We start from the raw sequence: 27,114 nt of genomic DNA on the forward strand, positions 1-27,114 counted from the left end.
GCTGTACTGATGGAAAGCAGGGGTGTGGGGCTGGACAGACGGACAGTGTGTGCGGGCGCATGGCCGGAAGATGGACAATGGAGGTGAGTGGCTAGACAGACAAACAGCTGGGGCACGTGTGGCTGGACGGACGGACAGCAGGAGACTGTGTGTGTGGCTGGACATATAGATAGCTGAGTTGAGCATGTCTCTGGACCGATGGACAGCAGGGGTTTGTGGCTGTAGAGACACTGAGGAAGCGGGGGTGGACAGATAGCTAGGGTGAGTGTCTGGGAACACCAGCGGCCAGGCTCCTCCCCTGGCAAGGCAGCAGCATCCAGGGACTTTCCAGAGTAACTTCCTCAAGGTGCTGCCTTCTGCACTGTGTCCCTGCCTGGCCGGCCGCATCCCTACACTGAATCCATGCACGGCCTGCTGCATCCCTGCACGCTCTGTCCCTGCACGGCCTGCTGCATCCCTGCACGCTCTGTCCCTGCACGGCCTGCTGCATCCCTGCACGCTCTGTCCCTGCACGGCCTGCTGCATCCCTGCACGCTCTGTCCCTGCACGGAGTGCATCCTTGCACTGCACACAGCATCCCTGCACGTCTGTGCGGCCGGATGCATCCCTGCACGCTCTGTCCCTGCACAGCCTGCTGCATCCCTGCACTGCACACAGCATCCCTGCACGTCTGTGCGGCCGGATGCATCCCTGCACGCTCTGTCCCTGCACAGCCTGCTGCATCCCTGCACGCTCTGTCCCTGCACGGCCTGCTGCATCCCTGCACACTGTCCCTGCACGGCCTGCTGCATCCCTGCACGCTCTGTCCCTGCACGGCCTGCTGCATCCCTGCACTGCACACAGCATCCCTGCACGTCTGTGCGGCCGGATGCATCCCTGCACTGCCTGCTGCGTCCCTGCCCACTATGTCCCTGCATGGGCTGCTGTGTCCTTGTGCAGTGAAGCTCAGGAGTGCGCGGGTGTGGGCAGGGGTGAGCTCCCGGGCAGACCCCCACTGCAGTCACTGCACACAGGGGCTGGGGAGCCCCACTACAGCCTGACTCTCAGGCCACATCCCACCAAAGCGTTTGGAGTTGCCCCACCCCCGCCCCTCTGGGGCACTGCTCCTCTCCCAGCCACACCCTCCCCCCACAAAGCCAGGCCTCTCCGCGGCTATATCCAAAGTAGAGTTTATTGCCATTTGTAGCTGGAGTCACAGTCCCGTCAATGCTCCGACCCGGCACGAGGCCCCGCCCTCGGCGAGAGCTGTGGGGGCGCTCACGGAGCACATAACCTCGGCTCTCGCCCTGCTGCGCGGCCGCCAAATGGGGCTCCTTGGCACGGTCCATGATCCAGTCTCTGCGGGGGGAGTCCCCCGGCCCTGCGCTGGGCAGGCCAGAGGGGAGAGTCTCCCCCCGAGCGGGGGTCTGTGCACAGACAGTTGCGTATAAAAATCCATCCCACAGCGAGGCAGCTCCAGTCACCCCTTTCAAACAGCATCCAAGCGTCCCGGCCGCGCAGCAGCATCCACAGAGCCTCCCCATGCACCCCTGGCTTCCGCAGCCAGCCTGGGTGCGGGCTGCATGCGCCCTGCAGGGGGCTAAGGATGCAAAGATCCCTGCACTACCAACCCAAAGCTTTCCTTGTAGTGCCCAGCCACGGCTAGGTCAGTGTCTGGTTCCTGCCCCAGGCCCATTCCAGGCAGCAGCAGGGGCAGGCGTGTCTCTTCTCTGCAACAACCGGCTTCCTCCAAAGCTCAGGCTGTGTCAAGCGAGCAGGGGCCCTGCTGAAGCGTGCAGCGAGGGCCCGTCTCCGACCGTGCAGCTTTCGTCCCCTGGCCGGGGTGCGAGGAGGCCCCCGACGGGTTGTCCGGCTGTGCAGTGTCCCACCACGACACTTCGCTCCTTCAGAGCCAGTGTCCGGGCAGCGCGCCGCGGCGCTCACGCTAGCTTGGAAAGGTCTCCACGAGAGAAGGGAGGAAACAACTTTGCAGGAGATTAAGTAGAAAGAGTTCAGTGGCTCTGCCCACTCCGAGGACAGAGCCACCTTACACCGCAGAGCCCCTGGCAAGCTGAGCCGGGGCAGCCGCCCCGCCCGTCTGCTCCTCTGCCGACAGCACCTCTGCCGGCAGCCGGGACTGGAACTTCTGCAGCTGCTCGGGGCTGGCCAGGGTTTTCAGGAGGCTGTTCTCTCTCTCCAGCTGGGAGTTCTTCTCCACCAGGTCTTTGATCTGCTCTTTGAGGACCTCCACCTCCTCCCGCACGGCGTACATCAGGTGGTTCTTCACCAGGTCCTGGAGAGGAACCAGAGACAGGCTGTTACCAAACCACTCGGGCTGCCGGCCAGGACCACCTGCGCTCCGGGCTGGGCTAGCCTGACTTCCCCCTGCAAGCCAGCTGAGCCCAGCTGCCTGACCGGAGCAGGGGCAGTGGGCACGGGGCTCCCCAGCTGGAAGCAGGGTGCTATGATGGGTTTAGATGGGGCACTGCCCGCCTGGCGCCATGCAGAGCCCCCACCACGCAGCAGATCTGGACTGTTGGCGCTTGCTGGTGCGGCTCTGCCCCGCCCAGCAGTGCTCCGTGGCCGTGCACGCTCAGCCGCCCCCCAGCTCACGGCGAGGGGGACCCCGGGGCCCACTCTGCTTAAAGCCATTGTGCAGTTAGAAGGGCCGGGCCCTAGGCTGGCTGGAGCGATGCCAGCGGGCGCCCCGGGGTCAGGGGGGCCCTGCGCTGCCTCTCTGGCTGCAGGGCGCCAGGCCCCGCCTGCGCTTTGGGGTCCCCGGCCCCGCCCCGCGCTCACCATCGCCTGCTCGATCTTGTTGTCGATCGCCACCACGCTGGCTCCGGAGGCGCTGGAAGACACAAGCAGGCGGCGGCCGGTTAGCAGCGAGCCCCGCTCCGCAGCGCGCCCCCCCGGCGCCCCCTGCCCGGCCCCCCCCCGGCGCCCCCTGCCCGGCCCCCCCCCGGAACCCCCTGCCCGGCGCCCCCCCGCGCGGCCCCCTCGCTACCTGTTGTCTAGCTTGACGGACACCACGTCCCCGCCCAGCAGCGAGGAGAAGAAGGAGATGGAGAAGTTGTGCAGCTGGTACACGGCCACCTCCATGGCGGACTGGTAGAGCCCGGTGCTCATGGCGGGGCCGGGGGCGCAGGGCTCGGGGCGCAGGGCGCGGTCAGGCGGGCGCACGGCGCAGGGCTGGGGCAGGGCTGTAGCCGCACTGGGGCTATTTCCAGGCGCCGCCGCCTTATGTAGGAGGCTCCGGCTGGCGTCACATGGTGTCAGGCTGCGGCGGGGCGGGGCCGGGCTCGCCTCCCGCCGGGGCCCGCCCCGCACCCGGGCAGCGCAGGGCTGGAGCGCGGTGCGCGCGGGGAGAGGCGCTGCCCGGAGCCCCGCGCTGCTCACCCGCCGCTGCAGCGGGGCCGTGCTACACCGCCCCGGCCCCCGTGCCCGGCTCGGCAGCGCGGCCCGGCCCGTGCCACCGCCCTGCGCCCCGAGACGCGGCCCCCGGGGTCCCTGCAGCGCGCAGAGCAACCGGCCCCGGCCCGCACGGAAGCAGCTTGGAGGCCGGCGCGGACCCCGGTCCCGCAGCGCCCCAGCCGGCAGCAGGCACCCGCCCCTGGGCCTTACATAACAACCCCCCCCCCCCCCGTGAATGTGCGCGTCGCGGCCCAGCGGCTCCAGCGCGGGCACAGGGCGCCCCCCGGCGGCTGACCGCGGCACGGGTCAGGAGGAGGCGCCTTGGGGGGAGGCTGCTCCCCTAAGGCTGCACCAAGTGGTCCTGCGGCCAGTAGCAGCCCCCTTCGGCATCACACAGGCAGAGCTGTGCAGGCAGACAGGCACATGCCCACTGCACACACCCCTATCACGCGCATGCACACCTATCACAGGCGTGTGCACACATGTGCACGCACATATCACACCCCTGCACTTCCCTGTGACAGTGGGACTGGTGTTCCCCTGGGCTGTTTTGCATCCCTGGGGCTGCAGGCCTCGTGTCCCCACCGGTACAGAGAGCAGCAGCAGAAGCCTCCCTTTCACTGCCTGCAGCCCCTGGGCCTCCTCCTGCCCTAGGGGGACCCCCTGGGGCTCAGCAGGGTGCTCAGGCCTGGGGTGGCCCACGCTCAGGCTCAGGCCAGGCCAGGGTGCTCTGCTGGGGTGGCCCACAGGGCAGCCAGCTGCAGGGGGTGTCTGCGGTGGGGTCACAGTTCCTCGTGCGCCCGGTGCTGGGCATGGGGCAGGATCCGGGACGGCTGTCGGCTACTCCCAGCCAGGTGCTGCCCGGCCAGCCCGGGAGTCAGGGCCGGCCCTCTCCTCATAAACTGAGCCCTCATTGCTTAGGGTCCTGCCCCACAGCCGCCCTGGCAGGTCACTTGGAGGGGAAAGGCAGCAGGGCCTGGGCCCATCACACTGGGCTCAGCAAGCGCGGCACCCACCCGCAGCCCAGCTCCCCAGCCCAGCTGGGGGCTGCTGCTGGCTCCCTGGGAGATAAGCGTCCCCGTGGGCTGTGCACGGGGACCCCGGGCACTATCTCCCTCGAATGGAGGGGCAGCCTTGCACCTCCGGGACACAGGACGCCTTATCTGGCTGGCTCAGCTGGCGCACAGCCTGTGGGGCCCGGGGGCTGGATTCCAGCGCCTGGGGCGTTATCGGGGACAGGCAGCGGGGCGCTGATCTCAGGCCCTGCTTGGAGTGGGCCAGGGAGACCGGGTTGTGATTGGGGGCCCAGCGCGCTCAGCACTGGGTGTGGCTGGGCAGCCGCCCTCTTCGGAGCTGGGGCAAAACCTGCCGGCTCCAGCGAAGCCCAGAGCCCTCCTCTGCTGCCCTCCCTGCTCCCCCATACACCAGAGAGCAGGCTCCAGGATGCCCCTCGGCGCACTCGACCCCCCCCCCCCGCAGCCCAGAGAGCCACCCCAGCACCGCCCCCCGCGGACGCACAGCCGCAGCAGCAGCCGTTGGGGTCCTCCCAGGGCCCTTGACTCTGCTTTCTGCAGCCAGCCCCCAGCGCAGGGCCTGTGTAAGCCGGGGAGACGCCCACGGCCGGCTGAGCCCAGGCTGGGGCTGTGGGAGGGAGCCCAGGCCCGGCACAGGGCTCTGCCGTGGGCAGGGGTAAGGCTCTGGCAGGCAGCTGGCTGCTTTGCCCCAGCCTAATCCCCTCAGAGCAGCCCTGCTGACCGGATTCCCGGGCCGGGCTCTGAGGAGCTGGGCACTCACCCACTGCAATCCCCAGGACTGCTGCCTAGCCAGTGGGTCCCCGGCCTGTCACAGGGCTTGGGATCCTCCGGCCCCAGGGCAGCGCTCTGCACTCGTCAGGTTTCTTTGGGCCCAACCCTGCAGTTTGCCCAGGTGCCTGTGGGTGCCGGGCCCCCCGAGGCAGTTCGCTGTGCATCCCTCGGACACACCCTCAAGGAAATGCAGCGACCAGCCGGACTCGGCACTGCCAGCTCCACAGGCTTGCAAACCTGGGCTTTGTTCCCAACCCGGACTCTGTGCCTCGGTTTCCCCACCAATACCCGGGGGCAATGAGAGCTGCCTCTGTTGAGCGCTCGGACCTGCGTCGAGGGCGTCGCTCCCTTTCTAAGCCCCTTTGTCCAACCACGACAAGGAAAACCGGGATCCTGATCACTAAACTCCACCAGCCCCAGCAGGCCCCGGGGACGGAGGCCAGGGTGGGGACATGGGCAGGGGCAGGGCTACTGCCCAAAGCGACGGGTTCTGAGCCGGGGGGGGTCTGACACCCCCCTCTGCTGCGGGGTTTCCTGCTTTGCTGTGCAGTTTGACTTGTTTCCGGCAAACTCCACGGGACCCCAGAGAGCACAGCAGCTGGGGCCCGAGACAGGCCACGAGTGTTAGCTCTGCCCTGAGCGCCCCGTCCTGCTGGGCACTGCTGGGCACGGTGCTCTGCCCACGCGGAGACACCTGCTGGGCTCACGAGCGACGTGGCCGCAACAGGCCCAAACACAGTAACAAGCAAGACGCACAGCGAGACGGACGCACGGACGGCACCGTTTGGCCACAGCGAGAACGGACCGAACCTCTGCTGCCTGATGGTGCACCAGGGGCCTCTGGGCACTCAGACACCCGGGTTCTGTTCCCACCTCCCACACCAACCTGAGCCAAGTCCTCCCTCCGGGCCTCTCCAGCCCCACCTGAGACACGGGGCAGCGCCCCCGAGCTGCCTTCCGAAGCAGGCGGGACTTGGGGAGCTGCAGAAGGGAGCTAGCCCCCGCTGTGAGATTCGGGCCACGCCGCAGGGCTGGTGGCCTGTTTGCAAATGTCACTAGCGCCCGTTTTCATTTAAAACAAGCTGTCTTGGGCCTCTGGCTGGGGCAGGCTAGTGGCGTGATCCTCCGCTCAACTCCAATCCAGCTGTGGCTCTCCCCAGCGGGCATACAGGGCCTGCGCCATCACCCCCGGGTGCTCTAGCCCACGCCTGCCCTGCCCCCCAGCCTGCCAGGCTCCTGCGCACACAGCAGTGTGGTGCTCTAACGGACACCCCTCCTCCCCTGGGTTCGGCCCATCCTTCGCTGCTCCCAGAAAGACTCCCTCTCCTAGGCCTCTCTCCTCTTTCCAACTGCCGGGTCCTTGGCTAACTCCACACGCTGCCTGGCCCCTGGCTGCCGTCTCTCTGCTTGGGGCCAGCCGAGCAGTCAGAGCTACTACTGCCGGCTCCAGGACTCACCCACGGATGTCCCAGATGTACCGACCCTCCTGAGAAAAGTCCCATCTCCCTGCATGGCTGGCTCAGGTTAGGGTGCCCAGATGCCAAAAATTCCCCCAGAGGCAAACACCTGAGACAGAGACAGCGCTGGGATGTGCCACTGATCTCAGTCAGAGGGATGGTTTGAGTGTGTGTCATAGCATCTATATTGCCCACTGCTAATGGCGATTTTCTTTAAGCTCCAGAGCAAGCAGGCCAGGCTGTGGGAGCAGCAGCCCCTGAGTTGTGCGCAGGCTGCAGCTGCGACGCTTTGGGCGGGGAGCCATGCCATTCCTACTCAGTCCCTGCTTTGTTAGGACAAGTCCCAGGGACCTGTAGGTGCACACGCTCCGGCGTACGGCGAGTGATGTGCCGTGCCGGTGGCTCCGTGAAAAACACCCTGTGCAAAGCCCCTGCCTTGAGGCACAGAAGTCTCCTTCTTGCCACAGACAACCCGGCCGGTGCATCTCCCCAAGCAAGGTGCTGTGGCGACAGGCTAGAGGCGGCAGGACAGGCAGACGTGCTTGGGAGTCACTTTGCCATCGCTTCGTGAAGCTCACATAAATTCACGCCCACGGCTGCAGTGTCAAACCTGCCTGGATTTGTCAGCCAAGGCGGCTTTGTGCTCAGTCGGGGCGCTCTGCTGTTATTCTGGGAACAAGCGCGCCAGCTGAGATGGAAAGGAACGCAAGCCTGACGCGGGTTGTCGATCTCGCCAGAAAGAAAAGGCCTCCCTAAGGAGCCAGATCTGAGAGGCGGCTGCAGAGACCGCACGCTTCGCTCGGGAGAGCACATACGACCGAGAAAGCCCAAACCTCGGGCCGGAGCGCGCTACCTAACGCACACACACGCACACCAATGTTCCCTCGAATATTTTCAATGCTTGTGTGGAATAAATTGTGTTACATGCACCGAGGCATGTGCAGTGTGCACCACCTATAGAAACACATGCTGCCAGCTGCGGGCAGCTGGGAGCACTCTGTCCATCAGCAGGGTGGCACCTGATTCGTTCCTGGGTGGCTGCCCAAGTGCTCAGCTTACAGGGAGTGCTGGATCTCTCAGGGGATCCTTGGGACAGGGTAACTTTCCACCCGGCAGAGGCTCCCTCCTTTCCAAGCGCTTCATGGCAGCAGCTCTGGCTTGTTCCCCTCCGAGGGCCCGATTCAATGGCAGGAAAGTCTCCGGAGGGCCCAAGGCGTGGGAAATGGTTATTGCATTTCCTCCGAGCCGCTGGAGAGCAATAAAGGAAAGAATTGAAGCCAAGCAAATGCTGGCAGCTCCACGAGCCAGTCTCCAGCTTGAGAGGGTCATGGAGGAGGGGAGTGGAGAAGCCACCAAAGAAAAATTCCCCTTTAAGGGCCTGGAGCCCGGCTGGCGAGCGCCCAGGGCAGGCAGAGAGCTGGAAAGGGCAGGTGCCAGGGAAGCTGGTGGAGCTGGGCGCTGGGGTGGAGCCCACGAGAGCTGGGTTCCGCCAGGGCCCTGGCGCAGGTTTCCTTTGTGGCCCTGGCCTGGTGCTTACACTGGGTGCTCTCTGGGCAGCGCCCAGCACGATGCTGGGGGCTCTGGGCCACCCTAACACCCCCCAAGTGGGCCTGCGGAGCCAGCTGCGAATCCCCGGGGGTCCCAGAGGCACAAGGCGGTGTTAGCGCGAGCACTGGCTGAGCATCGCAGCAGCAGCCAGAACGCGCCGGCCACGTGCCAGGCCGAGGCGGCCACAGCCCCACGTGCCGGAGGGCAGCGCCGCAGGCAAGCAGCAAGCCAGCGGGGGATGGAATTCATGGGACAGGGCCGCTCTGCCGGGGTGGGAGCCGTGGGTGGAGCCGGAGCCAAGGGGCGTGGCTGTGGAACCCTAGAGAGCGTGTGGGAGTGGCTGGCGTGGCTGAGCCTGTGGCCTGGCATCTCTGGCCCTGGCACGGGCTTTCCTGGCTGCTGGAGCAGGTGAGAATCACCACAAATGCACGTGGAATCTTACCCAGCCGTGGGCAGCCCACGCCCCACAGTGGCCCTGAAACACCTGCCTGGCCAGGCCTTGGTACTAGCCCCCAGGCAGCTAGGGGAACTCGGCCCTTGTGGGGCAGGGCCCCGGGGATGCACCGCAGGGACGGGTCCCCATGCGACACGTCTCTAGGCCTGTGCGGGTGCACCTCCCTGCTCTGTGCAGACCAGCACGGGGGGGGGGGGGGATTTCAGCCTGCCATCAGTGCCCCCCTGGGGACCCTCACAGGAGTCGGGCTGGGCGGGACTGCCTGGGCCCCCGGGGGAGGATACTGCCAAGGGGCAGGCAGGAGGGAGCAGTGAAGTACAGGAGGCTGCAGAAAGCAGCTCACCCCTTCTGCCCGCTGCTTTGTGCCCCCCGTGGCGTCCCAGGATGGCACTGCTGGGCCGGGCTGAATCCGTGGCTTGTCCCGGCAGCGCTGAGCCGCTGCAGGGCCCCAAACGGAACCCAGGAGTCCTGCCCCCCAGGCCCCCTCTTCCCACCTCCCCCCTCCGAGCGAGCTGCCCAGGGCGTGGGCTGAGCAGGGCCAAGCCGCAGGCTGGGCAGAGCTGCCCCAGGGCGCATGACCAGGAGGGCAGCGATTCCCAGTGCTGGACCTGCTCACTGCTCCGGGGCTCCCCCCAGATCCAAGCCCCTGTCCCAGAGCTCCCAGACCCCCGACCGTCATGGGCCAGACCGCACGGGGTGCCCGGGGCCGTCCCAGCCCTGCTGCACCTTGTGCCCAGCCAGGCAGCCAGCAAGACCGGCCCGGTGCGGGGCCAGCGTGAAGGGCAGCCAGGTGCCAAGCCCCCGCCAGTGGCACAGCAGCCTGCGGCACAGCGTGGGCTGTGTGCTCAGTGCCTGGGCCGGGCATGCCGGGAGAGCACCCCGAGGCCGCTGCGAGCCAGCTGCCGGGCCCTGACCCCGCCGGCGGGGACCCCACCCGGGGCAGCTCCCGCGACAGCCCGGTGCCGGGCATCAGGCGCCTTCCTCCGTCCAGTGGGAGACGGGCGCGCGGGAGCTCGTCTCCCTCCAGACGGGACAGCGGCTGCAGCCCCCCCGACGGCAGACGGCCCCCCAGCGGCGGTACCCGGAGGGAGTGCTCCGTTGCCCAGGGCTACGCACGGGGGGGGGGGGGACAGCCCGTTGCTCAGCGCCTGGATTCTTGCCTCCCACAGCCCTGGCCTCACTGATGTAAATTCCTACTGTAAACTGGAGCCCGATCCCCCCCCCCCCCGAGCTGAATTCCAGAGCCACCCCCAGCCCCCGCCCCAGGGGATTCCAGCCCCCGGCTCCGCCAGCCGCCCCGAGGCTCTGGGCCAATGTCCGACGTGAGCACGAGCCGGGCCCGGATGGGGGAGGGGTGTCCCCGTGGGGCCACGCTGGTCAGGGCTCCAGGCCGACGGGGATCTGCAAACCCGCCTCCAGCGACAGGTGTCCAGCAGCCCCTGGCGGCGAGCCCGGGGTCCGTGGCGCTGGGGTGAGCCGCGCGGGGGCGCTTTGCATTGGCCCCGGTGACTGGGACGCTGCGGGCTGGGCCACGGGCCAGCTGTGTCCAAATCAACCGCTCGCCAGTCCTGGCAACTCTGCTCCTGGCCCCTGCAGATCCCAGCCCCATAGCGGGGGCTCAGTGTGAATAGAGGCCAAGGGGCAGGGCGGGGGGGCTCTGAGCCCCCAGCACTCCTGGCGAGACCTGCAGTGGGGCCAGGAGACCCTGCAACCCAGAGCACCCCAAATCCGGGCTCCGATGCTCCTGTCCGCCAGACATTCCCCAACAAACTGAAATTCATTCACTAATTACCCGCCGCCTCCTACAGCTGCGGCCCAGCAAAGGGGCTCAGGAGCTCCTAGCAGGGGCCTACGGGAGGAGCAGCCCCCCCCCCCCCCGCGCTGGCTGACGCAACAGGCACCGTGCAGGCCGGGGTCTCCTGGGAGAGGCGCCGGTGCCTCGGGGGCTGCCCGCCCAGCACACAGAGGCAGCTCTGTCTCGGGTGGGTGCGGGTCGGCCAGGGGCTTCTCCAACCTGCTGCGCTTGCAAGGCTGCGGGGGGGGGGGGGGGAGCGGGACAGCTGGCAGGCTCCCCCCTCCAGCTGCTGGGCAGGCTGCTTCCTTTGATAAAGCCCTTGGCAGAACTCCCAGTTCTGTGTTTTCTGGCATGTGCGCACAGAACAGCCCTGCACAGAGCTGCGCCTTTGCTCTCGCCACTTTCCCAGCGGCCCCTGCCCGTGCACGCGCCGCCGGGGGCCCTGCTGCCCATGGGGCGGGGGGGCCGTGCCAGCCGAGCCCTGCAGCGCTCCTCCCCCCAGCCCCTTTCCCCGTGTTTGGGGCTGCGCCCCACGTCCTCCCTCCGCCACCCTGCACTGCCTGGCATGGCAATGGCCCTGCTAGCACACAGCCCTTTCACGCTGCCCGCATCTGCTGGGCTCTCACGGCAGCAGGCCCTGACCTGCCACGCCAGAGCCGGGCCCCACATGGGGAGAGGCTGCCGGGCCCCATGGCGCAGGGTCTGGTCTCTCGGCCCTTCCATATCTAGATTCCTGCAGACCCCTGGGGAGGCCCCTGCACCAGGACGCTGGACCCCGGCCCAGCCCCCAGATGCAAACCACAACTAAGTACCAGAGTCTCTGCCGTGGGCCAGGCCAGGAGGCGGCGAACCCCCAGCTCCCAGGGGCTCCCAGGGCCAGGACGAGTCAAGTCCCGCCTACCCTGGCCCCTCGCTGCCCGCTGCACTGCCCAGCTGCCCGTCCGAGCACGGCCCTGCCCCCAGCCCTGCTCCCGAGGCACCGTCCCGGCGAACAGGCCCCGGGCCATCGGGGACGAGTAACGAGACCAGGGAAGGTGCCGGCTCCACCACACAAGTGGGTCAGGCCCTGAGATGGGGCCTCGCCCCAGCCCTGCCCCTCTGCCTCCGGCCGGCAGCCCCAGGAGTGGCACCAGCCCCTGCCTACCGGGGCAGGGTGCTCTGCCCCTAACAGCTGGGCAGCAACGGGAGTGGGGGGGTCACATCAAGCTCCGAGTGGGTTAACGTGGGGGGCGCTTCGCCCCAAAGAGGCCTCAGGCCGGAGCCCGCTGCAGCCCACGGGAAGCCGCTTTCCGAGGGGTCACTGGGGGCTGGGCACAGACCGAGGCCGATGCTAGCGAGCGACTCGCCCGCGTGGCCAGGGTGGCGTTCCCGGCGGGCGGGGGGCAGCGGCAGGTTAGCAGGGGGCTGGATGGTGCCCAAGTTCCAGCGCCCGGCTGTGCTGCTCAGACCCAGGGATTCGCAGGCAGGCCCCTGCCCCGCCAGTGACGGGGTCGCAGCCCACGGCCCTGGGCCGCCTGGTTTGCCGCGGAGGAAGCCGGGCCAGGCAGGAGCGGGCGACAGGCCCCAGGAGCCGGGCTCAGCGCTCTGAGCGTGGGGAGCGGCGCCGCTAAGCGACGGGCGGCCTGTTATCTAACCAGGGGAGCGGGGCCAGGAAGCTGCCAGCGCAGGGAGAGAACAAGGAAGTGAAATCCGCCCGCAGGCCCAGGTGGCTGCGTCGCCAGCCCTGCATCCCGGCGCTTTCCTTTCCGCAAAGCCTGTGGCCAAGCGCCGAGCCCCAGCAGCAGCTCGGTGCCTGGGGGACGGGGAGCAGTGCCAGGCTGTGCGGGGAAAGCAACAGCTCCCTGCCCCCCTCCGTGCGGCAGCCCTGGGGTCCCCCTGCTCTGCTGACACCTCGCCGCCCCCTCCCGTACTGCTCAGTGCCCCCCCCACACACAGATCTGTCCCTGCTCCTTACCCCACCCACAGCCCCCCCTTCTCCCCACACCCTGCATCCCAGCCCGGGCCTCCGGTTTGGCAGCCCCCCCGGCACCAGGAGCAGGCTCCCCAGGCGCGTTTCACTTCCCTCCACGCAGCAAGCGCGGGTCGGGCACCCGGGAATGCCCTCGCGATCGCTGGCACAGCCTGCAAGAAGAGCCCCTTTCCGGGCGGCAGGGCACACCCAGCCCGGAGGCGCCAGTGGTCGGGAAGGGACGAGGGCAGGTGCGAGGCAGAGCGTGCCGCCTCCCCGGGGTGTATGTCCAGGGGGGTGTTAGCGAGGGCGCCGGTTGCATAACGTCTGGCTGGCGGCTCCCTGGGCCGCTGCCAGCCCTGGCTGAGTCACCCGGCAGGGCCCGCAATCCCCTCTGTGCAGGGAGAGCCGAGGAGAGGGGCAGATCAGGACAGAGGCAGGCAAGAGGCCTGGCCCAGGCAGCCCCCACTGGCCAGAGGCTGGCGGCTGCCATATTGAGCGTTGCAGCCTCGCTGGTCGCCGACGGCAGCCTGTCCCGGCAGCTGCCCTGCGCAGGCTGGGCCAGGCTCACACGCTCCTAGCGCCCGCGGGCTCCACCGGCCGAGCCTTCAGGCCAGAAATGGAGGCAGCTCTACGGTCAGTCAGCAGGGCCCCGGCCGCTGCCCAGGCCGCTCGGCTGAGTCTGCTGCATGAGGTCAGCCAAGGACACGCACCCACTTCCCCTTTGCGTGCACCACAGCGGAGCGGGTTATTAATACCCAGCCGGCCTTTGCAAGGAATCCTGGGGATGCTGGAGCCGGGACGTGGTGCTAAAGCCCTTCCCTCGCTGACATTTCACAACAGCAGCACCACCGCGACACGGGGCCGCCGGCTGCGCCTGCACCCCCAGCCGCGCAGCGTCGCCGGAAAGCCCTGGGCTGGGCAGAGAGCCACGGGCCACCCCCACCAGCGCCCTGGGAGGGCCACCGTGGCCAGCCCGGCCATCTGTGCCCATAAACGGTCAACCGCCTCGCACAAGGGAGCCTGGGAAGGGCCCCCGGGGCGGCACGCTAGGCACACCAGTCAGGGGGCTTGGCTCCAGCTCCTGGAGAGCTCTGACCCGGGCACGGTCCTGCACAGCTCCGGGCAGGGCTGGAGGGCGGCTGGGTTCTGACCCCAGGGACCCGGCGAAGCCTCCTGCCAAGTGAGCCCCGGGTGTCCCCACGGCACAGCCGCCCCTCCGCTCCCAGGGCACCGACGCCGGCTGACGCCCTCTCCCGCCAGCGCCAGCGGAGGAGGAGCTGGCCCCCTGGCTCCCCGGCTGGCAGCACAGACCCTGGGCCTGCTACCTGGGCTGGGCCTCTGGAAAGGCCTCGGCAAGACAAGTGGCCGCAGCAGGGAGTCTGAAAGGCTGGAGCCCCCGACCAAGGCAAACGCTGGATCCTTGCTCAGGTTCAGCGCTCCCTGGGCTCTGGGACAATCCACCTGCCTGAGGGGCTGAGTGTCTGGCCCCGGCCCCGGACCTTTGCCAGCTGCCAGGGAGGCCTTCCCCTCGTCTGCCCGCCCCGGGTCCTCCACCCCCAGCAGCACAACCGGCTCCCCCCCCCGCCCCCACACGGACCGACCGCGGGGACGCCCTGTGCCCAGCCTCTCCCGGGTGTGCGCTCTCGCCCCGCCGGGTCCCGCCAGCGCCGGCCCAGGGATGCGCCTTGCTGGGCCACCCCGGGGCCCCGGGCCGGGTGCTGACCGAGACAGAGCACAGGCTGGACCCAGCCCGGATTAACGGGTGATCCCACGGCAAGAGGACGGGCAGCCGGGCCCCGCTGCTCCCCGGAGAGGCGCTCAGAGGGCCCGCAGCAGCGTAAGCTGGAGGCGCCCAGGACACGGCTTCTCTTCTAGCCGGGCGGCCCCTCGGCGCCGGGCGTGGGAAGCAGGGAAGTTGCCAGCTTTGCAGTTTGCCGGGCGCCTGCTCCAACACGGAGCAAACGTCGGGGGGGCTCCAGGACAAGGCCTGTTCCCCTGGGCCCTCTACTGCCTGCTGCGCCCCGAGGGAGAACACCGCTGCAGGGCCCCACACACGCGCCCTGCGCACCCCCCCCCCGTGTGCACACCGCACCATTTCCACGGCACGCACATCAGCACCCGCAGCAACTGCCACGCACGCCCAGGCACCCGCCGCACGGGGATCGCCACACGAGAGGGGCCGAGCAGGCAGCACAGAACAGCCCAGCTGCAGGGTGAGGGGCCCTGGCCCCCAGCTCTGCCCTCCGCAGACCCCCGTGCGAGCACTGACGGGTGTGCATGCACCAGTGAGGCAGCCCCTGAAGGGCTCGCACGGCTGCACACAGAGCCTGAGCAGGGACGCTGGCTCCCAAATACTGTCACGGTCACAGCAGGGGCCGGCACTTTGACCCGAGTGCCTGGGCGTGAGCCGCTCAGAGGTGGCACCGCAGTGACTAGCGGCCGCGCTGCCCGCTAGTCGGGGGCCCCAGCAAACATGGAGGGGCTTCTTAGGGCCCCAGCTTTGCCGCAGCGTTCAGCTCTCTGGGGAGTCCTGCCAGAGCAGCCCCCCATGACCCGCTGTGCCGGCCCTGTCCTGGGAGCAGGCCCCCAGCCCCCGGGCGTGCACGTGCGACAGTGCCCGGGGAGAACACGTCTGCACACGCCCTGCCCCCATGATCCTTGGGAATGGGGACGGGAGCGCCGCTCCCAGCCGGACGCCCGGGGAGAGCGAGTCCTGCGCCCCCCAGACGGGCCAAGCAGGGCCAGGGCTCAAGCTGGGGGAGGACACGAGGTTCTCGAGATGGTCCCCGGGGCCTGGTAACGGGCTCCGGATCCCACAGGGAGTCTGGGGCGCAGCCAGGAATCAGCCCCCGCACCCCTGGCCGAGGTCTCCCCGAGCCTGGCAGGGTTCGTGCGCCCACCCCGCCGCCTGGCCAGGCCCTGACGTTTACCAGCCTGTCTCGGCTTCGGTCTCCCTCCCGCACCGCTCTCCGGCCTGCCCTGCTCCATCGGCCCTCTGGCGCTCAGCAGGGAGCGCGCCCGCTCTCCTCCAGGGCACCCGGGGGGCACGTGCGGGACTGGGGCCGCGGCTGCCAGCGGTGCCGAGCGGCGGGACACACGGCCAAGGCTCTCCGCCAGTCATGCTTCCAGCCCAGGCGGGGTGGGGCACCCTCAGCCCCCCAGCCCAACGGGATCCAGGAGCAGCCACCGCCCCACCCGCCGGCTGCTGGCACCAGCCTCCATTCAGGGCAACTCCTCACCCTGGCCTGCCCTGGGGGCTGCTGCTGACGGCCCAGCTGCGCGGGGGGACTGGCTGCGGTTTCCAAGCGGCACCGTAGGAGCAGGAGGGGGGCTCTTGCAGCATCTCAAGAAAAGCTCCCCAGGCAGAGTGTGGCCGTAGCACACAGGGCTGGCCGTCGGCACTCCCAAGCTCCGCTCTGGCCCCGCCACTGAGCTGCAGTGCAACCTTGCACACGTCCCTTCGCCCACCCGCCTCAGTTTCCCCGGGGACGAAGCAAGGCAGGGGGGCCTCTGGCGGGGGAGGGAGGCGCCTCAGCCTGCCTGGAGCTCAGGGGGCCAGTCGCTCGCACCTCTGACAGGTGTGTGTGGGGCGGGGGGCGGGGAGTTGAGCCTAGCCTGGAGCAGCGACCTGGCACTCGGGGGGCCGGCAGCTTAGCTGGGAGGGATCAGGGGTAGGGGGGCCAGTGGCTCGGCCTGCGCTTGGCGGGAGTGAGGGGGGACTCTGCCCAGTGCTGCGGCCAGGCCAGCGGCTCAGCCAGGTGTATCTGGGATGGGCAGGTGACACCGGCTGGGGCTCCTCCGGCTAAGGGGCTGGGGCCGCGGGTGGAAGGAGCGGGGCTGGTGGCCTCACCTCCCCAAAAGGGCCTTCACCCTGCACCCGGGGGCTAACAGCCTCTGCAAAGAGCCTCCCCTTCGTCCCAGTTACACCTGCCTGTGCACAGGCCGGGGCAGGGCCTGCATCCTCTGCTGAGGGCCAGTGTGAGCCGGGGGGCTGGGACCAAGGGCAGCAGGAGTCTGCAGGGGGCCCAGCATGAGCAGCAGCAGGCCGGGACTGGGGGTGGCCAGCCAAGCTGGCTGGGGGGGCGTCAGGGCTGGAACTGCGGGGGCTGCGGGGCAGGATTTAGGGGCATCAGCAGAGCTCTGGGAGCAGGCTGGGGCAGAACAGAAGAACATAAGAACAGCCGTACTGGGTCAGACCAAAGGTCCATCTAGCCCAGTAGCCTGTCTGCCGACAGTGGCCAGCACCAGGTGCCCCAGAGGGGGTGGACTGAAGACAATGATCAAGCGATTTGTCTCCTGCCATCCCTCTCCAGCCTCTGACAAACAGAGGCCAGGGACACCATTTTATCCCCTGGCTAATAGCCTTTTATGGACCTAACCTCCATGAAATTATCTAGCTTCTCTTTAAACTCTGTTATAGTCCTAGCCTTCACAGCCTCCTCTGGCAAGGAGTTCCACAGGTTGACTACACGCTGTGTGAAGAAGAACTTTCTTTTATTAGTTTTAAACCTGTTACCCGTTAATTTCATTTGGTGACCTCTAGTTCTTCTATTATGGGAACTAATAAATAACTTTTCTTTATCAGCCCTCCCCACACCACTCATGATTTTATAGACCTCTATCATATCCCCCCTCAGTCTCCTCTTTTCTAAACTGAAAAGTCCCAGTCGCTTTAACCTCTCCTCATATGGGACCTGTTCCAAACCCCTAATCATTTTAGTTGCCCTTTTCTGGACCCTTTCCAAGGCCAAAATATGTTTTTTGAGGTGAGGAGACCACATCTGTACACAGTATTCAAGATGTGGGTGTACTATAGTTTTATACAGGGGCAGTAAGATATTCTGGGTCTTATTTTCTATCCCTTTCTTAATAATTCCCAGCATCCTATTTGCCTTTTTGACCGCTGCTGCACACTGTGTGGAAGTTTTCAGAGAACTGTCCACGATAACTCCAAGATCTCTTTCCTGGTTTGTCGTAGCCAAATAAGCCCCCATCATACTGTACGTATAGTTGGGTTATTTTTCCCGATGTGCATTACTTTACACTTATCCACATTACATTTCATTTGCCATTTTGTTGCCCAGTCACTCAGTTTGGTGAGATCTTCTTGGAGTCCCTCACAGTCTGCTTCTGTCTTGACTATCCTAAACAGTTTGGTATCATCTGCAAACTTTACTACCTCACTGCTTACCCCTTTCTCCAGATCATTTATGAATAAGTTGAACAGGATTGGTCCCAGGACTGACCCTTGGGGGACACCACTAGTTACCCCTCTCCATTGTGAAAATTTACCATTTATTCCTACCCTTTGTTTCCTGTCTTTTAACCAGTTCTCAGTCCAAGAAAGGACCTTCCCTCTTATCCCATGGCAACTTACTTTACACAAGAGCCTTTGGTGAGGGACCTTGTCAAAGGCTTTCTGAAAATCCAAGTATACTATATCTACTGGATCCCCCTTGTCCGCATGCTTGTTAACCCCTTCAAAGAACTCTACTAGATTAGTAAGACAGGATTTCCCTTTACAGAAACCATGTTGACTTTTGTCCAACAAATTATCTTCTTCTACATGCCTCACAATTTTATTCTTTACTATTGCTTTGACTAATTTGCCCAGTACTGAAGTGTCCGGCCCCCGCTCTGCAGGGTAGCAAGGATGCTGTGGGTGCCGCTCTAGCCCCCTCCCCCCCCCACGACTGGCCAAGGAGAGTTCAGAGCTAGGGGGTCCAAACGCCTGGTCCCTGCTGGCTGCTGCCGGGAGGGCTGGGCAGCTCCGCTTCCTCCAGGAAACTATCCCTGGCGCTAAAGCGAGCTGGTCCGGGCTTGGTGACACCCACCAGGCCGGCAGCACCGAACCTGGGACCCGTGGAGCTTAGCGCAGGAGCTGGCAGCCAAGGCTGGCGAGCAGGCTCATCCCGCGCTCTGGTGGGTGGGACAGCACAACGCCCCCAGCGGGCACGCGGGTCGCACTTGACTGATACAAATGTCCCACCCCTGGTCACTTGGCTTGTCCTAGGGCTGCCCCACCCATGCAAGGCTGGGGGAGGGGCAAAGCGCAGCTGGAGCAGGCATCCCAGAGCCGTTTCCTTCCAGCCCTGGGAGCCAGACAGGCCAAGGGACCCAGGGCCAGGGTGGAAATTCCTCTGCGCTGCTTTCCGGGGGCCCACGCCCACGTCTGGGCCAGCGCTGCCTGGGCCTTTGCACCCCCGAGAGGGGCCGTGGCAGGACCCTACGGCCCCGGCAAAGTGAAACCCTAGCTCCCGAGGGGGGGCACTGGGGCCTCGGTGCGGGGCAGGCTCGGCGGCGCCCGGCACCGTCGTACGGCGGCCCTGAAGCCCTGCGGCGCACCGGGCCCCACTGGCACGGCAGGATCAGCAAATGCAGCAGCACATGGGCTCTTCCCCCAGGCCTGCGCTGGGTGTGGGGCAGGAGAGAAGGGGACCGCTCTCTGCCCGGGGGGACACACGCTCTCTCCAGCTCCCCAGCATGCTGCTGTCTTGGGCTCAAGCCCTGGTCCCCTCGTCCCAGGAGCCCTTGCGGCCGTGGGGGACGCTCACAGACACCCAGCTGGACAGCGGCGTGGCTTGGCCAGGGGATTTCTGCTGCTGCTGCCAACAAAACCCGAGTGTCCGGCCCCCGCTCTGCAGTCCAAGCCTCCATCCCCTCCTCTGCCATCTGCATGGAGGCCCTGTCCCTGCACACGCACCCAGGGCCCCGCCCAGCACTTCCAGCCTGGGTGCCCTCCGCGCAGGGGCTGTCCCAAGCCGCCCAGCGAGGAAGTGAGCGACAGCGACAGCGACAGCGACAGCCCGGGGCCTCTGGACCTTGAGCTCTGCCACGGTCGCCACCCTGGCGAGACAGGCTCATTAGTGCGGGCAAAGTACCCAGAGACGAGGCGCCCAGAATCGACAGCACGCCCATCCCCCGCCCACGCCTCAGTTCCCGGTAACTAGCGCCTCGCCCGGAGCAGCCCCAGGCTCTCTGCAGACGTCACAGCCTGCCCCAGATCCCCACAGCAGGGGAGCAGCTCCTTGTCATGGCTGACATAGGGGGAGCTCAGCACAGAGCGGGAAAGTGACTTGCCCAAGGTCACTAGGGAAGTCCGTGGCAGAGCCAGGAATTGCAACCCATAGCCAGCCTTCCAGCTGCAGGGCCTGGGCACAGCAGGGCCCAGCTGAGCTGCCAGGCGGAGTTGGGTGCCACTGTGGCCGAGGGAGGGGTAATTCATGTAGTCCATTGTATTTCCTCCAGGTGCAGCACCCACACCCCGCCGCGCCGCCCCTCCCAGACCCAGGAAACGGCACGCAAGGAACCCATCGCAGGTGGCCACCCCAGAGCAAGGCTGCCCCGGGGCGAGGTGCCGGCACAGGCGGGAGGGGGCCATTCCTAGCTGCTACGTGTCCTCAGTCTCCACGGGGGGTACAAGCTGGGGGGCTTTTCCAGCAGGGCTTGCTCACAGCTCCCCCAGGTGAACAGGGCCCAGAAAAGCCTGATAGCACCCCCCCTCCCATGGGGTACAAAGGTCATTTATTGGCTCAGGTGCAAAGGGGCACGGTGGTACCCCGCCCCGCAGGCGGCTGTGCCCCGCTCTGGGGATACAGCCCGAAGGCCCCGCAGGTGTCGGGGGGTTCCCTGGGGGAGCTGCTGGCCGGTGGGTGGGGTGCGCGGGGGGGAGGGCGGCTCCAGCCAGCTGAGGCCTGGCAGAGGAGGCCTGGCGACCAATGGCCTTTGTAGGGCCCCCACGCTGCTCCCCTCCTGCGGGGGTGAAGTCAGGTTATTCCGGGGAGCCACTCGCGGCACAATGAGCTCAGCGCCCAGGAGGCCTCAGGGACCCCAGGGGCGGGGGCAAGGGGCTGCATTTGCCCCAGTAGCACAGCGGGGGCGAATCCCGTCATGCCCAGCACCACAGCACCCCGGCCCGGCCCCATCTCCCCAGCCCGCGGGCCACACACGTGCCGGCTGGCAGCCCCGCCCGCCAATCAGCGCCCAGCTCCGCCCTGTTGAATGCGTGGTCCTGCGCCAGGCGCCCCACGTGCCGAGAGCCCCGTCCAGGCCACGCTGCTGCCAATGGCCAATGGTCAGCTCCCAGCCACCCCATGCCGGACCCTGCTGCCCCACGTCACGTCCCGGGGCGCCAGGCTACGTGCGTGGCCTGGGGAGGCAGAATGCATCTCCCACCCGCACATCTGACTCTGCTAGCCCTGTCACTACACGGGCAACAGCAGCGCAGAGCCACGAGCCGGCACCTGCCAGGCTGGGGCCTCCAGGGAGCTTGCCCTCTGGGGCCCTAACTCCCACGCAAAGCCACGCTGCCTTGGGGGATCCGGGCCAAGGGCCCTGCCCGGAGCCATCCTGGACCAGGGGCTCTGCCAAGCATGGGTGGGACACACATTAGCAGGGGACTGCCCCACTCCAGGCATGTGGCAGGGGCTCTCCCCACCCCAGGCTGCCCCCCCACTCTGCTGCGGGGCCCCTCCACTCCTCATCTGACTCCCGAGCCTGCGGCGCGCCGCCCGCACCCCTGCTCCCCTGCCCAAGGGCCTCGTGTGTCCATAGCCCCGTACTGACGATCCTCTGCTGCCGACAGGCCTTCCCGTGCTCTGCTGGGATGGGAACCCGTCCAGGGCCTGGGGATGGCAGCCAAAGGGCCCAGGGAGGCTGGCCCTCAGCTGGGCGGTTTCTCAGCCGCCCTGTGCCCATTCGCCGGAGGAGAAAGTTCTGGCTGAACAGCCGCAAACAGGCGCTGGCCCCAGCGCAGGGCCAGACGCCCCAGGGCGAAGCACCGGGCACGGCGCCTCAGCTCCACGTGGGCACGTCTCCCGGGCAAGCGCAGGCAGGCGCCGGCGGAACCACGGGCCGGCATGCAGCAGGGAGCCCTCTGGGCTCGGGGGGGGGGGGGGGGACCGGTCTGCGTGGCCTCGCTTTCTCCTGCCACCCGCTTGCTACACACAGGAACCAGCTGAGCCTCACAGCCCCCCGAGGAGTCCAGATCACTGTCCCCTGCTAGAGACCAGGAAGGGGGAGAGATGGGGCCAAGGCTGCCCAGGAAGCGAGCGGGAATGGGACCCAGGAGACCTGCTCCCGGGCGTGTCCTGCAGCCGCCAGCCAGACACCGTCCCGCCCAGTGCACGGCAGTGAGCAGAAGCAATATTCAGGGCGAGGGGGGTGCTGCTGGAGCCAGGAGCTGCTGGCACTGCCCAGACCACGAGGGGAGCTATCCTCAGCCCTGCCAGCATCGGGGCCCTGGCAGCGCTTGCTGGATGTGCCGCAGATTGACGGGTGGCAGCGTCCCTAGGAGAGGGAACTCACTTTCACTTCTGCTTTCCCCTGGACTGGCTTTGAGGCAGCTTCTCCCTCCCGCAGGCAGGGGGGCGCGGGCAGGAATGCCTTGGCTTGGCTCCCAGCCCAGCGCCAGCCTTTGCCACCTGAGCCAGCCCCAGGAGGAGGGACTCCACCGCTCTGAACAAGCAGCCTGCCTGCCAACCCGCCCGGCGGCAGCGAGGCGCTGGGCCTGCACCGGCACACTCATGGAGAGCCACGTGCGTGCTGGGCTTGGGGCGGAGGCAGGGGGCTGTTCATGCAAATGTGCACACGGCTGCTTGCACGCGTCGGGCAGGTGTGCGCCTCAGTGCGCTCAGGTGTGCATTGACATGTGCACCCGCATCACCTGAAGGACACCTTTGCACACAGGTTTGTGCACGCAGGGTTCCGCGATTACACACGTGTGTGTGCTGTAAGTGTGCATGTGGGAATGCATGTGCAGACAGACGTAAGCAGGCGTGTGGGGGAGAGGTTGCCGCAGCGCAGGGAGAAGTGGTACCCACATGCCAGCGTGCAGGAGCACCCCTGTGCATTCAGCCTGCACTGACTTACCCACACCAGGTCGCTGTGGGAGCAGCCCCCCCCCAACCCCAGAGTGGACACAAAGCAGGCCTGTAGGTCGGGAGGGAGGGCTGTAATGCTCCCCCCCCACAACAGCTTTCCTGTAGGTCGGGAGGGAGGGCTGTAATGTCCCCCCCCCACAACAGCTTTCCTGTAGGTCGGGAGGGAGGGCTGTAATGCTCCCCCCCCCCACAACACCTTTCCTGTAGGTCGGGAGGGAGGGCTGTAATGCTCCCTCCCCCCCACAACAGCTTTCCTGTAGGTCGGGAGGGAGGGCTGTAATGCTCCCCCCCCCACAACACCTTTCCTGTAGGTCGGGAGGGAGGGCTGTAATGCTCCCCCCCCCCCACAACAGCTTTCCTGTAGGTCGGGAGGGAGGGCTGTAATGCTCCCCCCCCACAACAGCTTTCCTGTAGGTCGGGAGGGAGGGCTGTAATGCTCCCCCCCCCACAACAGCTTTCCTGTAGGTCGGGAGGGAGGGCTGTAATGTCCCCCCCCCACAACACCTTTCCTGTAGGTCGGGAGGGAGGGCTGTAATGCTCCCCCCCCACAACACCTTTCCTGTAGGTCGGGAGGGAGGGCTGTAATGTCCCCCCCCCCCCACAACAGCTTTCCTGTAGGTCGGGAGGGAGGGCTGTAATGTCCCCCCCCCACAACAGCTTTCCTGTAGGTCGGGAGGGAGGGCTGTAATGCTCCCCCCCCCACAACAGCTTTCCTGTAGGTCGGGAGGGAGGGCTGTAATGTCCCCCCCCCCCACAACAGCTTTCCTGTAGGTCGGGAGGGAGGGCTGTAATGCTCCCCCCCCCACAACAGCTTTCCTGTAGGTCGGGAGGGAGGGCTGTAATGTCCCCCCCCCCCCCACAACAGCTTTCCTGTAGGTCGGGAGGGAGGGCTGTAATGTCCCCCCCCCCCACAACAGCTTTCCTGTAGGTCGGGAGGGAGGGCTGTAATGCTCCCCCCCCCCCACAACAGCTTTCCTGTAGGTCGGGAGGGAGGGCTGTAATGTCCCCCCCCCCCCACAACAGCTTTCAAGTACCTGAAAGGACTTTACACGGAAGGGGGGGGGGGGACGTTCCCTTGGCCTCTGAGCACCGGACAAGCAGCGAGGGGCTTAAACTGCAGCCAGGGAGGTTGAGGTCGGACACTAGGAAACGCTTCCTGGCCGGCAGGGTGGTCAAGTGCCGGAATGAGTTGCCCAGGGCGCTGTGGAATCCCCATCCCTGGAGACACTGAAGAGCAGGTTGGACGCGCACCTGCCGGGGATGGGCTCACTGGTCCTGGGTCCTGCCGGGACCGGACCCGATGACCTCCCGAGGTCCCCTCCAGCTCTGGGATTCTAGGTCACCCGCTGTGGGCCGTCTAGCGCCCACCATGCCCTCCGGGAGCCCCCGGGGCCGCAGGCGCCCTGGCCATACAGACCAGCCCAGGACCGCTGCAGCAGCCTGGCTAATGGAGCCAGCCCAGCTCTGGCTCCAGCTGGCACCTGCCCTACCTGTGCTCGGCGCCGCCGGCAAAGGGACCTGCCTCCCTCCGGGGCCCCCGCGCTAGGGCGCTGCCAGGACGCGCTGAGTCAGGCCCAGGGCTGGGTGGGCAGCTCCCCCGCCCCGGCAGAGGCAGATAGCGGGGCGGAACCCCCGCCCCCATCACCCTCCCTGGGCTCCAGGCGCAGCGCTGGGGCTCTCCCTGGATCGCACCCCCAGCCCGTGTCCGGGAGCAGAGAAAGCGCCGGGTTCCGAGCCCCGGGGCAGCGGCGCAGGGGGCGAGCGCTGTAAGCCCGGGCCCACGCCCGCCTGGGAACCGGCCTTTCGGAGCCCGGGGGCGCTTTGCTCAGGGGCCAAGCAGCAACGCTGGGAGGCGGCAGGCGGGGCTCGCTCCGGGCCCCCCACCACGAACCCCGCAGCACCCCGCGCGCCTCTCGCCTGCCCCCGGGACCCGAGAACCGAGCCCCGCGCGGCGGGGGCTGGAGGCGGCGCTCGCTGCCGGCCGGGAATCACACAGGTGGCCAGTGCGTGGGAGGGCGCAGGACACGGCGCCGCCCCAGGGCTTCCCCGGCCCCGATCCGGCCCCGATCCGCCCTCCCGGCTCGCCGCCAGAGGGGATTTCCTCGGCGCTAGTCCCGGGCCCGGGCCGGATCAGCGACCAGCCTGGGGGGCACCGGCCCCGCTCCCGGCCGGCCCAGCGGACACAGCCCCGGCAGGTGCCGGGCAGGGCACCCCCATCTCCGCGGGCCGGGGCTCCCTTGGGCGGCAGCCCCCGCGCCTACCTGTGGAAGAGCAGCAGGATGGCCAGCAGGGTCTGGTCGATGTTGCGGTTGCAGATGCCCTGGTTGAGCAGGTAGCAGGGGTCCCGCACCACCGGCTCCAGCGAGTCCTGCCGCATGATGCGGCTCAGCTTGTCCTGGTTCAGGTTCCCGCAGGCCAGCTGCGCCCGGAGCTGCCGGAAGTGGGTCCCGGGGGGGCTGCCCGGGTTGTTGTTCGGGCCCCCGGCCCCCTCCTCCAGGCCGCTGCGGTTGGCCAGGTCCAGGCAGCAGCTGCAGCAGTCCAGCCCCACGGGCGAGCGGCACTCCTCCGCGGCCATGGCTCCGCTCCTGCCCCGAGCGCCGCGGAGTGCAGGGGAATAGCAGCGGCTGCCGCCCGGCCCCGGCTCCGGCTCAGCCCCGTGCCCACGCCCAGCCCCGCCGCGGGAGCGGCTCCTCCGCCCGGGCCGCTGATTGGCGAAGGCGCCTGGAGCCCGAGAGCCCTCCCCCCGCACCCAGCCGGGAGCCCCGCTGGCCCCGCGCCCGGGCGCTGCGGGCGGGGCACAGGGCGAGCCCGGCCCCGCCGCCGGAGCGGGTCCGGGCTTCCCCGCGCACGGCCGGGCTGGACATTCCTGCTGCTGCGGGGGGCGGGCCCGGGGGCGGGAGGGGGGGACTCTGGGACCCCCGCCCGCCCGGCACCAGCAGGCTCCTGGGCTAGCGGCCGCCGCCCTGCCCCGGTGCAGGGAAGTGACGGCGCCAGGCGGCGCGCAGCGGGGAAGGGAGCCGCCTCCCAGGGGCGCAGTTGGGGGCTCGCACACAGGCAGAGCCGGCCGCGGCCGGGGAGGAGAGCCACAGCGCGGCGGGGAGCGCCCGCAGGTCCCGGCCCCCGTGGCCACAGCGCGCGGGGGCGGACGGAGAGAGACGCCAGCGAGAGGCACAAGGGAGCAGGTTGGAGCAAGGGGGCCTGCAAGCGGGAGATGCCCCGGGAACCAGCAACGGGGCATCGGCACAGAGCGACCTGGGTGAGTCCGCGGGGGGCGTTCAACTTGGGTGGGGGCAAATGTGAGCAAGTGGGGCGGGAAGGGGACTGGGAGCTCCCCGAACTGCGGGAGCAGAGATGAGGCGCTGGCTTAGTGCTGGGGTCTAGACACCCGCTCGAGTCCCGAGCCGTGGCCATGCCAGGGCGAAATGGCTAAAACTGGCACTGGTGGAAAGCCGAGCTCAGCCAGCCCCCCCCCCCGAGGAGCAAAGGAAACCCCCGAACTGGTAGTTACCAGACTGCTCTGGGGAAATGGGTAATAGTAAGACAATGAGTCAAACTGATCTGGCCAAACTGGAGAATGGTCTGAGGTTGAATAAGGACACATGCAAAGTGCTCCCCTTAGGAAGGAACAATCCGTGTCACACACACAATGGGAAGCGACTGCCTAGGAGTCCTGCAGAAAGGGATCGAGGGGTCAGAGTGGACCACACGCTAAACATGAGTCAACAGTGTGATGCTGTTGCAAAAAAAGGAAACGTGATTCCGCTGCATTCACAGGTGTGTTGTGAGCAAGATGCACGAAGTCATTCTGCTCCGCTCCGCTCCGCTCCGCTCCGCTCCGCGCTGGTCAGGCCTCAGTCGGAGTCTTGGGTCCAGTTCTGGGCACCGCATTTCAAGAAAGATGCAGAGAAACTGGAGAGGGTCCAGAGAAGAGCCTCTGAGGACAGGACAAGAAGCAATGGGCTTCAACTGCAGCCAGGGAGGTTTGGGTTGGACATGAGGAAAAACTTCCTGCCTGTCAGGGGGGTTAAACACTGGAATCAATTGCCCAGGGGGGTTGTGGGATCTCTGTCACTGGAGATAGTTAAGAGCAGGTCAGATAAATGTCTATTGGGGATGGTCTCACTGGTGCTGGGTCCTGCCATGGGGGCAGGGGACTGGACTCGATGGCCTCGCGAGGTCCCTTCCAGTCCTAGTGTTCTATGATTCTATGATGATTATTTATGTGTATGTCCAGCGTGCCGAGGCTCCGTGCCTGTGGGTGAGGATGCCGTGGTGCTAGGCCCTGTACGAATGATGCGGAAAAGGCAGCAGGGCCCAGTACACAGTTCTGCTCTGCATTTGGCAAGGAGGACGAGGTACTCGTGTGACACGAGGGTGGTGATGCACTTTCCAGGGTGTTAATCTCTGCTACGGAGCAGCCTGCGCACGGGGTTGTCTGAGACCTCCGGCTCCCTAATGTTAATTTTTAATAAAACTTGGAATCCAGGGGAAATTCCGGACGACTGGGAAAGTGCTTACGTCCTGTCAGTACTCAGAGGAGCAGGCAGGAGAACCCAGGTGCCTCCAGGACAGCCAGCCCCAGGCAAAACAATGGGCGAGCGAATCTGGGATCCAAACAGTAAAGAATTCCAGGCCAGGACTAGACTGTCACTCGGCGTGGTTCCATGTCAGACAAACCGGGTTTCTCTCTGATGGGATGACGAGTCTGGGCGCTAGAGGGAACTCCGTAGGGTACCCAGCTAAGTCCAGTGCCTTCCAAACGGCATTTGATCGAGCTGCCTGACGTTTGGATTGAAACGTTTGCAATAAAACCCACGGCAGGTTCATTAA

At 66.9% G+C, this 27,114-nt stretch overlaps 1 protein-coding gene and 1 long non-coding RNA gene across 3 annotated transcripts; one reads left to right on the forward strand and one right to left on the reverse strand.

Moving 5' to 3' along the window:
- Positions 1-1,153: 1,153 nt before the first annotated feature.
- TSC22D3 (TSC22 domain family member 3) lies at positions 1,154-25,545 on the reverse strand. 2 transcript variants are annotated; one of them, XM_075896583.1, is made up of 3 exons: positions 24,546-25,545; positions 2,779-2,830; positions 1,154-2,272 (listed from the first exon to the last, which is right to left on the reverse strand). In XM_075896583.1, the coding sequence occupies exons 1-3, from the start codon at positions 25,520-25,522 to the stop codon at positions 2,027-2,029; spliced, it is 1,275 nt and encodes a 424-aa protein (XP_075752698.1). In that variant the 5' UTR covers positions 25,523-25,545; the 3' UTR covers positions 1,154-2,026. The 2 variants fall into 2 exon arrangements, with proteins under 2 accessions (XP_075752698.1, XP_075752699.1); XM_075896584.1 differs by lacking the exon at positions 24,546-25,545 and adding an exon at positions 2,987-3,551.
- Positions 25,407-27,114, forward strand: LOC142818247 (uncharacterized). The gene is made up of 2 exons (XR_012895623.1): positions 25,407-25,540; positions 26,059-27,114. It is a non-coding gene; the product is annotated as an uncharacterized LOC142818247 (long non-coding RNA).

The sequence above is a fragment of the Pelodiscus sinensis genome, chromosome 13 (assembly GCF_049634645.1).
Source record: "Pelodiscus sinensis isolate JC-2024 chromosome 13, ASM4963464v1, whole genome shotgun sequence".
Lineage (NCBI taxonomy): Eukaryota > Metazoa > Chordata > Testudines > Trionychidae > Pelodiscus > Pelodiscus sinensis.